This window comes from Leuciscus leuciscus (assembly GCF_965113295.1).
Source record: "Leuciscus leuciscus genome assembly, chromosome: 12".
Classification (NCBI taxonomy): Eukaryota; Metazoa; Chordata; class Actinopteri; order Cypriniformes; family Leuciscidae; genus Leuciscus; species Leuciscus leuciscus.
The window spans coordinates 34,313,825-34,330,913 of record NC_138736.1 but is presented as its reverse complement, the minus strand read 5'-3'; the positions used below and the strand labels follow the sequence as shown (position 1 = coordinate 34,330,913).

The 17,089-nt window shown below is 36.2% G+C and overlaps 1 protein-coding gene across 1 annotated transcript; it reads left to right on the top strand.

The window, feature by feature from the left end:
- Positions 1 to 1,205: 1,205 nt before the first annotated feature.
- On the top strand, positions 1,206 to 8,487 carry LOC309511177 (CMP-N-acetylneuraminate-beta-galactosamide-alpha-2,3-sialyltransferase 1-like). The gene is made up of 7 exons (XM_082186290.1): positions 1,206 to 1,363; positions 2,058 to 2,344; positions 3,129 to 3,322; positions 4,086 to 4,265; positions 4,342 to 4,387; positions 4,488 to 4,607; positions 8,023 to 8,487. Exons 2-7 carry the CDS (start codon positions 2,078 to 2,080, stop codon positions 8,185 to 8,187), a joined length of 972 nt encoding a protein of 323 aa, XP_082042416.1. The 5' UTR covers positions 1,206 to 1,363; positions 2,058 to 2,077; the 3' UTR covers positions 8,188 to 8,487.
- Positions 8,488 to 17,089: the final 8,602 nt, after the last annotated feature.

The window sequence follows — 17,089 nt, the reverse complement described above, 5'->3', positions numbered from 1 at the left end:
CTTCATAGTTCACATGAAAATGATTGACATAGCTCTAGGGCTGATATAACAGGGAGGCCTTATGAGAGTCCTTCAACCTTCTAACCAGACTTAGGGTAGCTAGGAAAATATATATATATATGATCAGGCTCTGGGCTAGAATCAGGGAGGCTCAACGGGAGCCTACAACATGATGAACATTGCTAAAATACACAAATAGTGAAGCCACCTTCAAGGTGGCCTGTGAAGGCCTGCTACTTGATACCGATACTTGTTAGCAGAAGCCTCAGATATCATAGGTGTACTCACAGAAATACTGTGGGCCCGGCTTTTCCTACTTTACATTGCCAGTGGACAGCGCTATCGACCCTTCAAATAAGGGGAGTACAATCTTACACTACATGACTATCGAGGAGGCCTAGAAAGGCCTACAACTTCAATTATCAACAGCGTCAGCCCATGGCATGCTCAGGCTCTAAGGGAGTACTCAAACCCGTCCCAATGGGAGGGATTACTAAAGTGAGCCACATCTTCACCCAAACAGTAAACGCACAAGTTGTGTGTGTCATCTGATGTCAGAAACCTGAGACACCGATCCACACACTTCTTGAAGCGCTTTTTTTCACTTGCCATAATTCTTACCTTTTTCAGATGATTGTAAATCAGACAAAACAGTCCCTGAAGACGAAAAGAGGATGACATGTTCTCTAGGCGCCCCTTATATACTTCCGGGTCGCACTATTAGTGACGTCATAGGCTGTCGCCAGTCAAATACGCTATGCATGAACGCTGCTGACATATTTCCGGTAGAATCTCAGCCAGCGTCTTTACTTCCGCACCGCAAAATGTACTAGCGGCAAAACTTTAATAAAATGTATTTTCTCCGAAACGGAGACAACGATTTTAGAAACCGATCCGCTAGTCGGATTTTGCATGATATGAGAGAATACCCTCAAACTTGTCGATGTAGCTCGAAATATATAATTTAAAGCCCTTCTCTCTCTTACTCTTAGGTGTGACAGCTAACTGCCTCACAATATTGTAAACATCATTGACGTTAACCGATCGTGCATAGAGCCTATTTGATTTCTGTGAATGGAATGTTTTTCAGACACTGGTTTACATGGAGTGCGTTTCCCAAGAGCGTCATTGACGCAGTGTGAGTTCCCTCTCGAAAGGGAACCAGTTCCACAAGTTTAGGGACAAACATAAAATTGTCTTTGGTTTGGCAAGACATGAAGCTTTCAGCAGTCAGATGCTCTAATGATTCAGATGACAAGAAATAAAACGTATTGCTGAGTATTGCATATATTTCCTGGCCATAATATATCTATACAGACCTCAAGAAATTCGAGAAACCTGCCAGCCTGACCTTATCAATTAGGTAAGTTTCACCATTTATATACAGCGGAAATGTAATTGTCTTATATACTCAGTCAACTTAAATTCGATCAGTGTAATCAACTTAATGTTTTTGCCTTTGAAATGTAACGTTTATAAAATATTGGGATGGTGGACTGAGTGGACACTTCTATTGGTGAAACACAGTTTGCATTTTTTTTTTTAATGTTTTATATTGTTTTATGTTTTCAATATTTAACCTAAATGAAATGTGATAGCCTACATCTGAAACAAATTAATTAATTAACCCTCTAATGCATTAATTAGGCTATAAAATAATGAAGTAACATTTTTTTTGTATTCACGTCAAAACAAGATAGGTTCAATTATTTTCCCAAAAGGATGTAGCCTATTTTTTAAATGAATGATGCGTATTAAAAAATAAATAATAATTAATAAAACAAAAGTGGTGTCGACGTTACACTGCCCTTTTATTGAATTATATGATTTGAATTACTAATCGAAAGTCGAGTTTAAAGTGACAATTAATGCAGAAAGGAGAGAAATTACCGTGAGGACAAGTTATAGGCTACCTGATTTTGATGAGTACATTTTTACAATGCGGTGGTTTGAACTTTACACAAAGAACTGTTAAACAGTAATTTAAAGCTATGGCACTATCATGTAAATCATGCATAATTTTTCTGTCTTTTAATTACAAAACTGTATTCGTCCAGGAACACTACGCAAGCAAAAGATGAAAGTCTTCAACAGACGGGCGCCTGGTTACATCACCTTGCCTTTAAGCTTCATGGCAGTCTTTCTTCTGTACACTCAAAACGCCCCGATGGACGAGACCACATCGTTTGATGATTTAATATTCGAACCTTCATGCTCCTGTAAAACTTGCGTCATGGGATTTCTGGACGATGACTGGTTCATTTATCGGTACAATCCCACCATACCAGCTCTCCTCAACAGAAAAAACAGCGTGTTACTTGGAGACACGAACAAATGGTGGAGGGTAAGACTTTAAAATATTAAAGGTGGGGTCCTATGATTCACTGCACGCCAAGTGAAATAAATAAATATACACAAAACCTATTGTGTGTGTGTGTGTGTGTGTGTGTGTGTGTGTGTGTGTGTGTGTGTGTGTGTGTGTGTGGGTGTGTGTGTGCGCGCGCGAACAAACGTTTAGTCTATTTGCGTCTTTGTGAGAGCTACAGATTCCCTCATGCATTTTTCATCCTGTAAAACATGATAGCCCCATTACAATATTTATTTATTCTCTTTAACTCCAGTTGTCATGACAAGTTTTGAATTTTGAACTCAAGTGTATAAGTTTTCAAAAATTAAACAAAGTAATCATTTGTCTTGACTATTTGTGAGTTGAAACAAAGGTTGTCTTCCAATTGAGTTTACTCCTGTTTTTTTTGTTTTGTTTTTTTTATGGCAGCAGGTTTCTAAGTTCAACCAACTGAATATTTTACAATGGCAGTTATCGATTTATGAGTAGTTCTTTTCATTTGACACATTCTGTGCCAGAATAATTACTTCTTATCTTCTAAGCTTCTGCATATCCTGATAACAAATCAGGAATAGTTACAATAGTTTTAATAAGCTTAACTTCCTGATGTATGTTGTTATCGGTATATGCAGAAATCTAGAAACAGTCAGGTAGCCAGTTGAGCACACAAATGTTAAAGTGAAGATAAAACCATTATAGTCTTCTTGATAGCCTACTTTATCTTGATGATCTTGATTAAACAAGATTGTTGTCTTGATGCTAATTTTGAATATTTCTATAGGGTCTACAACCGTCAAAGCTCAGAGTCAACTACACAGATGTGGTGGACCAGCTGTTTTCTCTCTTCCCCGATGAAGATCATTACGCAGACGCTGGTCCAGATCGCTGCAGAACCTGTGCTGTGGTGGGAAACTCTGGGAACCTCCTGAGATCCAACTATGGTCAACTAATAGACAGCCATGACTTTGTCATAAGGTATTAGACCGGCGACACACTGTGAGCGTGGCGTTTCTGTTGCGTGTCAGCTGCGTGGCGTTTTCTATGTCTTTGCACCAGAAACGTACTGACGCGGCGCTGCTGCTGCTGTTAGGTAAAATATGATAAGACTCATTGGTGATATATTCGACATATGGGAGAGAGTTTTGGAAGGCCTATAGGCTACTTCATGTTTAACATAAATATATAGCAGCAAAGACAACGTCGGCAGTATTGACAGCAAAATAGGCCTCCTATTTCGTTCTCTATTGACAGGTGCAATATTTGAAAATCGATCATTATTATTATTTTAAAATTACATTTATATCTGCATTTATGTCAAAACCTATAGACTTTCAAATATCAAAATGTAATTTATTAATATGTATTCGTGTCAAAATGACAAAACTTCTTTTCCTATTCTATTTTGCCTGGAAACGCTTCCAACACGCTTGCATGTCGCGTGAAAAATAGGCGTCGGTTCTATTTCTAGCATGAACGCGTTTTCCGCGCGGTTCGAGCCGCGTCTGAGACGCGCGTGTCAGGCAGTGTGCAAGCTCTAACCTGTTAACATGGGAGCCGAAATAAAAACGGACACGCCACGCAGTGTGTAGCCGGCCTTAGAAGAACAGATTATTGCACAGAATAACTCTGATAAATGTTCTCTATACAGCAGTGGTTCTCAACCCTGTTCCTGGTATATCTTTGGCAATAATCTTCTTTTGGTAGCCTCTCAATACCCGTTGCCTGTTTTTTTTCTCAGGATAAATAAAGGCCCGACAAAAGGTTACGAGAAGGACGTGGGGTCTAAGACCACTCACCGGATTCTGTATCCCGAGAGCGCTGTGGACTTGGATGACAACACCCATCTGGTGCTTTTTCCCTTTAAGATTCGTGACATGCAGTGGCTCATAAGCACCTTCACCACTAGACACATCACACGGTGAGTACTGTTTAATAAAACAATAAAAAAATCATGAAAGCAAATAAATGATTATCTATATCTTTTTGTTTCTCAGCACCTACACACGAGTCAAATCTTCAATCAAAGTAAACAAGAACAAGGTAAGTGCCCATGTCATTAAATCAATGTAAATGAAACAAATTTTTAAGCCCTATAATAAGCAGGACTGAATGTCTCATAAATGTTTTGGTTTCTGTCCAGGTGATGATCCTCCACCCTGGTTTTATAAAATACGCCTACGAGAAATGGCTGCAGAAAAATGGCAAATATCCTTCTACTGGCTTCATTACAATAGTATTTGCCCTGCATGTCTGTGATCAGGTAAAACTGTTTGCATTTTTCACATGATGTTTCAGTTTTAAACTGGTTGTGTGGATTGCTGGTGATATCAGCAGAGTTTCTGTAAATAGAAAAAGAAGTTTAAAAATAATTTGCATGTGCAAATTTAATCTTAATTTAAATGTAATCCCTCCCAAACTAAGTGCAAATAGCAATTTGAATTTTAAATAAAACAGTATGCAATAATAACTGTTTGTTTATTGTTAACCAGTGTTGGGAAAGTTCACTTTCTACATGAACTAGTTCAAAGTTCAGTTCACAAATTTTAAAATGAACTAGTTCAGTTCATAGTTCAAACTTCAAAATTTTGAACTAAAGTTCACAGTTCCAAAAAATGAACTAGTTCAGTTCTTTTTTTCCATATGTTGCTGCGAGCTATTATTTTTCAAAATTATTGCCACAGCCCATATAAAACCACAGACAGAAATTATGTTATCAGTTTTAACACTGAAACTATGCGTCAGATTTCATCTTCATATCCAATTTTAAAATCCTTATCCAACCAGGGTTTACATAGCATTGAGGGTAGGGTTGCCAACTAAAAAAACTTTTTTTTTTAAACAAATGCGGGACAATCGTGCATGGTTCTTTACAGGAAAATGAGGGACACTCAAAATATTTGTAGGCTATAGGCTAGGCCAACATAACACAGTAGGCCTATATGTCATTTCAGGTTCGTATGTGTTTAAAAGGTTTTCAGACAACACATTTGTTTTGATTAAAGTCATATTACACACAAACCATAGTTCAAAATAATAGCATTTATAATTATTAGCTTTTGTAATTATACACTACTTTTAAAGAAATTAAAGAAATGAATAGCCTACTTTTATTCAGCAAGTACATTTATAATGTTACGTTTTTTTTTTATTTCGGATAAATTTACTTTGAACCTTTTATTCATCAAAGAATCCTGATTTTTTTTATTATTATTTTTTTTATTAATAATAATCAGAAATGTTTCTTGGCCAGCAAATCACATCAGTATATTATTCCCTCAGGACGATTTCATGCTTTCTTGCGTGGCTGGATGTATGTTGGACTCACAATAATCACGTTGTTTGAATTCGTCAAAACTGATTTGCCGAAATCAAAACCTAGTCGGACAGTGAAAGGGATTTGCCGTTAGCGCGAGTCCGGATCGAAGCGACCAGACAGCGGAGGATTCTGTGCACAAATCAAACAATGATTTGTCCCAAAATAATAATTAATTCTCAATTTAGAGTTTGTTATTCGTATGGTCTGGTGCGCGTGAGTGTGGACTGTGATTGGATGATGACCGGTGTCGTGATCAAGTGCCGCTGTTCAGATTCAGTCATACATCAGTGGTTAGATCAGCGTCAATAAACGGGACAACAGAGGTTCCGAACGGGACAAATACATTTCTATAGAAATCTTGCACCCTTATGAACGAAGTTAAACTGAGAGAGCGTGCCGTTCACAGACACCAGAATGAACGAGTTCACAGTAACGTTCATCAGGCAGTAATAGAGTACGTTCAGTTCACGTTCGCCCAAAATATGAACGAGTTCATGAACTATCGTTCAATGAACGCGTTCAGGCACAACACTGTTGTTAACATACACTGAAAAAAAATATTTGTTGAATTTAATAAAACATTTTATGGTAAGTGGTTGCACACAATTGATTTTAGCTACATTTAAACAAATGCATTAAGTTGAACTGAAATTGATTAAGTTCAACTTAGGCTACGTTCACACTGCAGGCTGAAACGACCCAATTCCGATTTTTTTGCCCCTATGCGACCTGTATCTGATCTTTTCAAATGCGACCCAGGCCACTTGGGTATGTGGTCCCAAATCCGATACATATCCGATCTTTTCAAATGCGACTTCAGTCTGAACGGCCAGGTCGCATTTATCCGACCCGCACGTCATTGATACGCGAAAAACGTCATAATCCTGCGTTGAAGTAGTCGTCGGTTTGAAAACGGACTGCATATTCGTCGAGCTGAGGTAAATCTGCCGAACGGGTCGACCTCGACGAGCCCGTTAATAAAAAAAATTTTTTTAAAAGCCCACGGCCATTATATATATACGTTATGTTAACTTATTTGTGCTGAATCTGATATTAGATAGGTCAGCGGCTGCTGTCTGGCTCTTGTGTAACGGTCGCTGCGCGCGCTCGTGTGTGTGTGTGTGTGAGAGAGAGAATCACAGTTAAAGTTAAGCTACTTCCGCAAACAACAAGTGACGTCGTTGACCGTTGAGTACTCTTCTGCGCATGCGGGTCACTTCTGGGTCATTTCACGTTCACATAGGAGATCACAAAAGGTCGCATTTAATTGGAAATGTGAACGGCCTTGCAAAAAAATCGAATTTTTTCCAAAAATCGGAATTGAGCATTAAGCCCTGCAGTGTGAACGTAGCCTTAATGCATTTGTTTAAACGTAGCCATACCATACCAACCACTTACCATACTTTTTTTTATTTTTTTTATTCAACGAATCTTTTTTTTCAGTGTATTATGATTATATTTGTTAAAGTCATAAATGGATGCTGCATGATTGGGACATTACTTGTACTTGACATTACCTCCCCTTCACTCAATTTCCACTAGCAAATGCCCGCTAGGCACTTTATTTCAACTGTTCAAATATTTTCTTAATCTCTATTTAAAATAAATGCTAATCATAGGCCTAGTACTGTATGTTCCTGGATTAACATCTTTGTTGATCCTGGTCTGGAAAAACAGTCCAGTGAACCAATCTGATTTGAGGGACAAGTTTACAGTTTATGTCAAGATTAGGCTTACAACCAGGGTTAGGTGCTTCTACCTCAGTGTTATTTTCCTCTGATTTTAGGGATAAGTTATGGGAAGGGTCATAGATTTAGGGGTAGGGATAGGGTTTGTCCTTTCGGACAGGAATATTGTTCCAGTTTCAACAAAATATGTTGATCCAGGAACATGCCTTGCTTTGCAAAATTACAGTGAAGCCTGTAACTCTCCACTTCACTGATTCTGTTATCTGCTGGATTTCTTTGGTAATTCTGTCTGGCTCAATCAGATAATGGTGGCAGAGTTTGTGTAAATAGCCTCTGCCAAAAAGGTGGGCTATTTGCACTTGGTGACAGTCCTTAACTTTAATGATCATTTCCTTTTTAAATAACATTAATTTTATTAACATTTTGTATTTGCATAAATGCCTTTTATCCCAACCCCAAACCTTGTGCATGTTTTTTCAAAAATATTACCAATTTATTTAGTGGTAAAACTTGTTAATGAGAAAAAAATACTGAATGCACTATCAAGAAATGCATGTAGAAATTGACCGTTATGAAATTATATCTGAATAGCTTTTAAAACAGTGCCATATTGCCGCCAGCTAGATAACCCCGAAATGGCAAAACTCCTGACAGCTCTGTCTTTTACACAGGTGAATGTCTTTGGGTTTGGAGCTACAAGTAATGGAACCTGGCATCATTACTTTGACAAATCTCACACTCACTTTAAAGGCGGCCCTCATAAAGGAGACATTGAAAACAAAACAATGCATCAACTTCAACACAGAAACAAGATTTCAATATATAAAGGGTATTGATAAAGAAAACTGTTCTTACATTTAATGAAGGATTTCAGGATGGATTAAGTACTGAGATTGCTAAAAAAAAAAATTACGTTAAAATGAATAAATCAATTTCAATGCCTTTAATATAAATGTTGGCTTACAATGGCAATGTTTTGAGAGCTGTAGAATGTCCTACTCTTTTATTTTATTTTATTTATAATGCCTTACTGTACACATTGTAAACATATATGTTGTTAATGTACTAATATATAAGACATCTGGAATGTTAAAGTTTATGTGGATCTCTATCTTGTATTATAAAAAATAAATAAAATTAAAAGGTTGAGACTTTGCATGCATGCATTTTGCGGAAGAACATTGTTTTGTTTGTGCTTAGGCTTTGCATAAGGGCAGATGAATCCGGTTTTCCTACTGCTCACAAAACATTCCCTACCAGGCTTAAGAGATATCCAGTTTAGATGGAAAGGATCTCAAGGTGACTAGCTGAAGATGTTACTGTAGCTTTAACCAAGACACGGTACTAACTTGAGAATAAATTCCAGCACAGAGCTACAAATAACCCTTCACAATAGATGATGCTTTAAAATGAATTCTGATAGAGTGTAACTGAGTCCACTGAGGATGAGTTGTGTAGAATCCAATTGCAGTTTTATTAAAGCAGGCTAAATGTGAATGAATACAACATAAACAGAACAAAACAATGACCTGAACAAACTTGAAACTGGGCTTTGAGCGTAAACTTGACCCAGAATAAACTCATGGAACTGCAGTTACACAAACAAAAGGCTTGTTTGAGATCAATCAATCAATGCATTTATAAAGCACAATAAAAACAACAGCGGTTGACCATTGTGCTGAATAATATAATTTAAAAGAAAACTAAAAGACATAAAAAAATTAGACAAACACCCAATTAATGTTTAGACAAAATCTGCAATGAACTTTGCATGCTGGTTAAAAATGTGTCCGAGTGTGGTCTGACTGACTGACTGACTTTTATGTCAAATAACTCTCGCGACAGCGAGGCGGCCATGTCGGATATTGCAGTCAGGAGCAGTTGCTCTTCACCGACTGTGCTGGTCAAAAGCACGAGGGGAAACGATTTGCTGACGACATTAGTCACAAATAATATACACATAAAAAAAAAAAAAACATGATATCAGAGTGTGATGACGGGTGCTAAGATGACGTCATCACTGCCGAAGTCTTTACAATCTGTTTAATGGGCTTATGTATCTTTATTTGTTATTTATGGTTTTGTGTTTCTTTTGACTATGGTGCAGTCCCTTAGGTTCATTATTACATAACATTAATTTACAATAAGTTTAAGACATGCTGTTTGGGTTGGTTGCAGATAGGTGCACATATCAGCGGTCATCACAACATGTTATGTCTATTATAGTTTTCCTTTGTTTGTTCTCATTAACCACACAGAGACAAGTTGTAATTATGCATTTTTGTTATTTATTATTTCAAATCTGTATTTATCTCCACATTGCAAACAGTGACCCCACATGTTGTCTACTCACCATTTCCTGTTCCTGTGACTCCTCAAAGGAGGGGGCGGGACTACAGTTTCCCTTTTTCTTGTGTTGGGTTAAACCATTTCTATTAATAGGGAAGGGAACTTAACCTTTGTTAATGTAGGTATGGAGAAATGTCTTCTGGTGTCTACAATTAGTTTAAATATCTGAATGAGTTTATTTTAATTGTTTTTGGAAGTTAAATGGTCATATGTTTCGGCTACAAAGGTTTTTGGTATTGTTGCCCCTGCAGTTGGTACGGTCTTGAGTGTAATGAGCCTGTCCTAGGCTATATAAGACAGTCTAAACTGAACCTGAGGATGGTAAAGAGGGGGTCATATTGCTGAATGTATTCATGAAGATTTTGCTGCCTGTAGCAATTTGTTTTTCTTTGTTTGTTGATACATCAAAGTTTGCACTGAGTTAAGTGTATGTTTATTTTGGTTTAATTTTGTAATTTTTTCTTTTGCCATAACACTGTGAATATATTCACCCCTACTTCTTCACTGGCATGAAATAAAAATCGTTGGATGATATCTGAGTCCTGAGCCTATCTATCACCTCCCCTTGATCTCCACGGGACACGTTATGACACAGAGTTTTAAAATCAAAACATTTTAAAAGAGAACAATACATCACAGTCGCATTATGCTGTGTCGTCAGCAAGTTATTTCCAATAAGAGGTTCTTGACGGACTTAACAAATAATGTTTTATTAACAAAGTTCGGGAGGAACATGTTCAAATGATCTATCAGTTCATCACGTCATTCCAACCAGCAAAAAGTAATCAACATGTCTACCCAATCAACATGAGTGGAGGCCTAAATAAAATGCCAAATACGCATACTTTTACGCTATCTGATTATTTGTAAGTGTGAACTTGTGAAAGTTCAAGTGTTGCACCTTTTCTTCAATTAAGAAAAAAAAAAAAATGTAAAGATAAAAAGTTATTATAACGTCATGATTATAAAACTGCCTTATATGCAATTGTGTCAGTTCATTTTAACCTATAGGCCTAATAATAATAGATACAAATTAACATGTATCTGATATAGCCTATATCCAAAATGAATCCATATTGAATCGAATCGCAAGACAATGAATCGAAATAGAATAAAATCATGAAAACCCAGCCCTAATAAAAAACACAGTACCAGTCATGGTAAACATTGTAACATGTGTTCAGTAAACCTAATGAAATGTTTTGATAATCTCAGTCAGTACACTTCTTGTTATGCATGGTTTTAATAACCACAATTTTCAGGATCCACTTTTCTGAATTATACAATTAAGGGTTGTGCGCCAATAAACACAGATTTGCACAGGCATTTAAACGTGTAAAAATAGCTGTTTTATCTATGAAACAGCAATGCAAGGGAAATGACTCCGGAGCAAAGGTCAGTTCAGAGGAACTTTAGGTGGGGCTCACTCCAGCCACCCTGGGCTTGGACACAGGCCGGTTGCACCAGCTGTGCGTAAGTTATAACTTAGCCTAGTTTTGATGTAAATCGACACTAAGTTACGACTTGCGCACTTCTAAATATTTTTGCGTTGCACCATTAAACTTAGTTGAAGCGTAACTCTACGTATAAACTAAATATTTACGGCAGCCTCCGATCAGGAGTAACGGATGGAATAAAATATCAGACAGACTGAACTGCATCAATAAGCTCTTCTTTTACCTGACATACTTCAATTCTTTAGACATATTCATGGGTTTCATCAGGTCCCTTTCCACAGGTGTATAAAATCAAGCACCTAGATTATGAATGCAGACTGCATTGTGCTTGATTAATACACCTGTGGAAAGGGACCTGATGAAACCCATGAATATGATTATGCTGACATTTACACGCTTACATTTTAAGAGAGAGAACATTATGTGGAAAGATGACTTTGTTAGCGGCTATCTTTAACACGAACCCATCCTAAACAGCACGCCGCTGTGTGCATCTGTCAATGTTGTGCATGTCAAATATCAGTTATTATTTTTTGTATCAATATTTATTTATTGATCCTTATTCATTTCATTTCAAATACAGTTTCTGAATGTTATTTACATATAAAAACACTTATGCTATTCATGATCAAGTAGGCTATCGTATTTAATGGAAACGTATTTTTATCGTTAGTAACGTGAGGCAAAAGAATGAAGGATAAACTGAAATTCACAGCATTTCAACACAACATCTGCTCACGTATTTGAAGGCTGCTATTGGATCATCGAGGCTAAACGTAATTTATGCGACTACACATTACTTTACGGAGAGCTTACGACCTAGGCTATAGCTACGTTCTGCCTTACGAACAAATGGTGCAACGGAATAAGGTTCAGAGTTAGTTACAAACTAGCTAGTAGTTACTAACATAGACATAATAGACCCTATTGGCCGCTTTGGATTGGGACATTCTACCAGAAACGTACATTATCTGTCCTTGAATTGTTACAGTGAATAAAAAAGTATTTTTTAGCTCATAGTTGATTTCTGTGAGTTGTTCTGTAAAGGAATATGTCATTCATTAGGTTCTCAGATATTTTTTTCTTTATTAAAAACACTTTTGAAAATGACAAATCCTGTCCATGCCCTTGTCCTCAGCCAAATTGGAGCTACAGCTTTCATAGTTTTGTTATGCTACAAACTGTTATTTAAAAAAAAAAAAAAACTCATCAATAACAAGTTTAAGCTGTTATCATTCACATCAACTGATCAAAAACATAAAATTATATATAAATTCTACAAATAAATTCTATTTTACAACTGTCCCCATGTTTTGGTCAGTCCTGTCACGTTTACATAAAACTCTACATAAAATGTGTGAAATACACCTTTTTTTTTTTTTTTTTTTTTTTTTTTTTTTTTAAATATGCGTGTTTTTTTTTTTTTTTTTTTTTTTTTTTTTTTTTTTATTGCGTGTGAAATACACCTTTAAGGGTATCACTCAGAGGAAGTGACATCATTTGACCCAGGTGAAGCTTACATTGATTAAGGCTGAATTGTTTCATTGAATTGTATGATTTTAAGCTTGTTTTTGTATGTTTTTTTTAGGAAGACGAGCTAAAGGGTCAGGCCCTGTCACGGTTAAACATTCCAGAAAATAATGAAAATGTTTTAAATCCAAAACATGTCTAAAAAGGTTATTGAAATTCCTTGCTTGCATGTTAACAGTTTTTATGCTAGCATGCTAGCAGGCTGAGTAATGGCAGTTTACAATGGCCAACCGTCAGGCCCTGTCACATTCCTGTGTGACACGGCCTTACAAATTAATGTTATTGTTCTTTTTTATTACATTTATTGCATATGTTATGTATTTAACGCATGCAATAGTAAAATGAAGGCCAAGGTGCTTGATTTTTATACAACTGTGGCCATGGAAGTGATTTAAACACCTAAATTCAATTATTTGGAGGGCTGTCCCAATACTTTTGGCAATATTATGTATGTCCTTGGCTGAATTTTACCATAGTCTAATATTACTTTAACATTAAAATTATAATAATAATTTAAAAAAGAAATGCCAATCAAAACTTAAATAAAGAACACAAAACATAACTTTTTCTGCATCATCAAAATCCATAAAGTCAGTCCTGTCACAGTACCGTCAGTCCTGTCACGCCATGGTCAGTCCTGTCACACAGGAAATTATGATAAAAGTGTACTATTTGAGGAAATATTAATTAATTAATCTCTTTAACTGTGTAGATGAAGGTGGGGGTATATATCCACTACTATGTTTTTATAAAAATCTCCTATGTAAAGGTAGTTATTTTACAACTATATGAGTGCCTGCGGGTATTCTGTGATTTTGTGTACTACAGTTGACCGAAAAGTTACTTATATGTCTTAAAGGAATTATAAAACCATGTTAGATACAATCAGGGACATGTGATCAATAAGAAAATGCTATCTGTATCAAAGAAATTCATTAGCAAACCATTCTAACATATACAAATTTGTCTGTGACAGGGCCTGACATTTTAGGGGTGAAATGCGTAAAAATGTATTTTATTTAATCATAAAAACATGCTGAGATGGGATGATATGTGTTTCTCATAGTTTAACATGTCCTCCATATGTCTCAACGTTCAGATTTAAGAAAAATATATTTTTTTCCCCAAGATTTTTTAAAGTGGAAATGTACGTTTCTGGTAGAATGTCCCCAATGCGTCCGCCATTTTGCGGAGGGCAAGACTGCGCTGTAATCAAATGCAAGTAAACAGGTGAGCTGCGGTTTTTCTGGATAAAACCCCCCAAAAAAACTACATTTATCAACCGATTTCAGTGGTTTGTATGTGGTGTACAAAAAAGTTCCATCTCTAGATATTTAAAATCTCGATAGTTAGACTTATAAAATATTTTTTTTAATAAGGAATGGCCAAAGCTCAGGCTTGTCATGTATTTGGCTTTTTATTCTTGGATAAGAATTGTGAACAGCCCCATACTGAGATATAATTTAATTTTCACATTAAATGAAATAAAGTTTTCTTATTGTGGAAAAAGCATATTCTGTCATTGACCCGATTTTAGCAATAACAAAGATAACTGATGGATCCTTTATGGTAATACATATGATATGGTAGCCTACAACTACAGTGCAATGCAAATAGTAAATATAAGATAAAGTGAGAAGTAGGCTAATAGTAAATAGTTTAGTCAATAAAATAAACAAACAGTATACAGCAAATAAAATAGTAATGAAAAGTATAATTATATAATATCATAAGTACTATAATATATAACAATAATATATTGATAATAGCATATAGTTTATGTATAATACTATAATAATAGCAATAGAATATGAAATATCAATGACAGAATATAGACAATAAAAAATAATAAGTTAAATAGTTACTATGAATAGTACAATAATTTTAACAGCATAACTATAATAGATTGATAATCGCAAGTGGTATATTATTATAATAACAATAATAAATAATGTAAATTTATATATTTTAAAATACTGTATTCTTACATAGGCTATATAAAATAAAATGACACAACCCTGTCTCTTTTTGTTAAATTTCAGTTTTTAAAAGGTATAATAAGCTATACAAGTCAAGAAATAAAGTAAACGATTCAGTCAAACATACAGCAGGCTACAACGTTAAAGTTAAATAGCCTAAATATATAAAGTTATGAAACTTCACTTTGCCCTCAGCCAAAACGATTTGCCAAGGAACAAATTATAGATTAACGAGACCAAAGATCGCCCGTTAGATATACACAAGACGAATTATGCTCATGTTTAACCACTAGACTAAAGAAATCAGATCCAGCGGCGACCGTCAGAAGCACTAGCCGAGGGAAGGCTGTTCTCGGCGGGGTACATGAGCGCTGAGCGCCCGGTGAGCACTGGATCTCACAACTCCGAAACCGTCAGATAACATTTTTAAATAGGCGCTATCTTTATAAATAAACCACAGATTTGAGCTTTAAACAACTACATTGTTGACTGAAAAACTCTTAAAACTACATTTCGTGACACAATAACAGTAGTATTTTTAAATTTCGCAGCCTTTCTTCTCTGAAAATAAAAATAGTAAATGAAATACAACCAGAAACAAATTTTCAGTTTTGCTTGTGAAAGGTAATTCCCTGAGACCTGTTTTCAATTGTGTGGCGATTTGTAAAGCCCCAAGCAGCGCACGAAATAGGCATTTTTCTCAATTCTCGTTATGAGAGGTATGGGAAAGTTGCCCTCCGCAGTATGGCGGCGCCGTTGACGTACGATCCAGCAGCCAATAGGGCGTCTATGTATTTATTATGTCTATGGTTACTAAGCCTCTAGTGTTGACTTTACGTTCCAATTTAAGAAAGAACTTACGAACTGCTGGTGCAACCCTACCCAGATGTGACAACTGAACGGGACTCTCCTGTCAGCAGGTATGTTTGAATCGCGTTTGTGTTTCTTTCAAACAAGTAAAACCACATAATCGCGCCTTGTTTGGCCATTGCCAAACAATACATATTTGTTCCTTTATTGTTGTGGTAAAAGCAGATGGATGAGATGAAGTGTAATCTGTCACCACCCGACTTTGATTTGTCTCAAACTGATCCGTACATTTGGTGCAGTAACTAGCGGAGCGTTATTTTGTACTCAAGCCCTTAACTAGGACTAATAGCTGCGTCGAAAGTACAATAGGGGTTATGCGGAACGCCCAACGTTTGAACCGGAAAACAGGTATAAGCATTTCCGGTTTGCACTACCGTACGCATCTGCAGTGGTAGGTGATCTCTGAGGTAACTTATTTTTCGCTTTTTTAGAAAAATCTTATTTCTGTTTTAATTAAAATGTCACGAATTCTTAAGTATTAGAAAAAAAAATTTATAAAAAAATTTAATGCAGTCTTCATTTGATTGTTTTAATCGTCTTCAAGCAAATATAAAAGGTTAAACTACTATGATAGCATACAAGTCTAAACTAACTTACTGTACTCGGGGCTCTGGAAGTCCGTTTAGCAATACGATGTACATCTGAAATGGATAGAATGGGTAGCTCCTGTAAACACCGGCTATAAAAGGTCGCCATACCTACGCTGTGTTTACCTCAGTAGCTGACGACCGGAAGTAGTTATATCTGTTTTGTAGAACCCGGAAGTATGTTGCGCATAACCCCTATTACTTTAATAACACGGTTATAAAACAATAAAAAATATTACACGATCATTAAAATATTAAATAGTCATTAAAGGGTTAGTTCACCCAAAAATGAAAATTCTGTCAGTAATTACTCACCCTCATGTTGTTCCAACCCCGTAAGACCTTCGTTCATCTTCGGAACACAAATAAAGATATTTTTGATTAAATCTGAGAGCTGTCTCACTCCTCCATAGGCTTCTAAGACACTATAACTTGCTGGCACAGAAAATGCATTAAAGACATCGTTAATATAGTCCAAGTGACTACAGTGGCTCAATCTTAAGTTTATAAAGCAACGAGAATACTTTTTGTGCGAAAAAAAATAAAAAAAATAACGACTTTATTCCACTATTCATTTCCTTCTCTCTGGGCCTCGAGTTAGTTCAGGTAGTGTTTTAGCGCAGCGCGTCTGTGTTGTACGTCACACGTAGGCTCACTATTGGCCGACGCTGGTCATGTGTGTGACGTGCAACACAGAAGCGCTACGCAGTTACACTACGTGAAAAAACTCGAGGCCCAGAGAGAAGGAAACACTTTTTTATTTTATTTTTATTAATGCTTTCGACTCCTATCCCATTTTCTACATTAAAAAAGTTTTAGGGTTAGGGTTAAGATTAATTAAATTCGTTTCGGGGCACCAAAATATGAAGAGTGCCTGCCCGAAGGCCCACCAGGGATTTTGATATTTTGCAAGCCCTGCTATGCCATGCAACCCACAAAAGACCTTTTTTTTCTTCTTCTTTTTTT

Excerpts from the sequence above, each read along its gene's own strand:
- LOC309511177 (XM_082186290.1), top strand. The coding sequence starts at position 2,078 with ATGAAAGTCTTCAACAGACGGGCGCCTGGTTACATCACCTTGCCTTTA. Across the intron at positions 2,345-3,128 it reads ACACGAACAAATGGTGGAGG|GGTCTACAACCGTCAAAGCT; the intron begins GTAAGACTTTAA and ends ATATTTCTATAG. Across the intron at positions 3,323-4,085 it reads AGCCATGACTTTGTCATAAG|GATAAATAAAGGCCCGACAA; the intron begins GTATTAGACCGG and ends TTTTTTTCTCAG.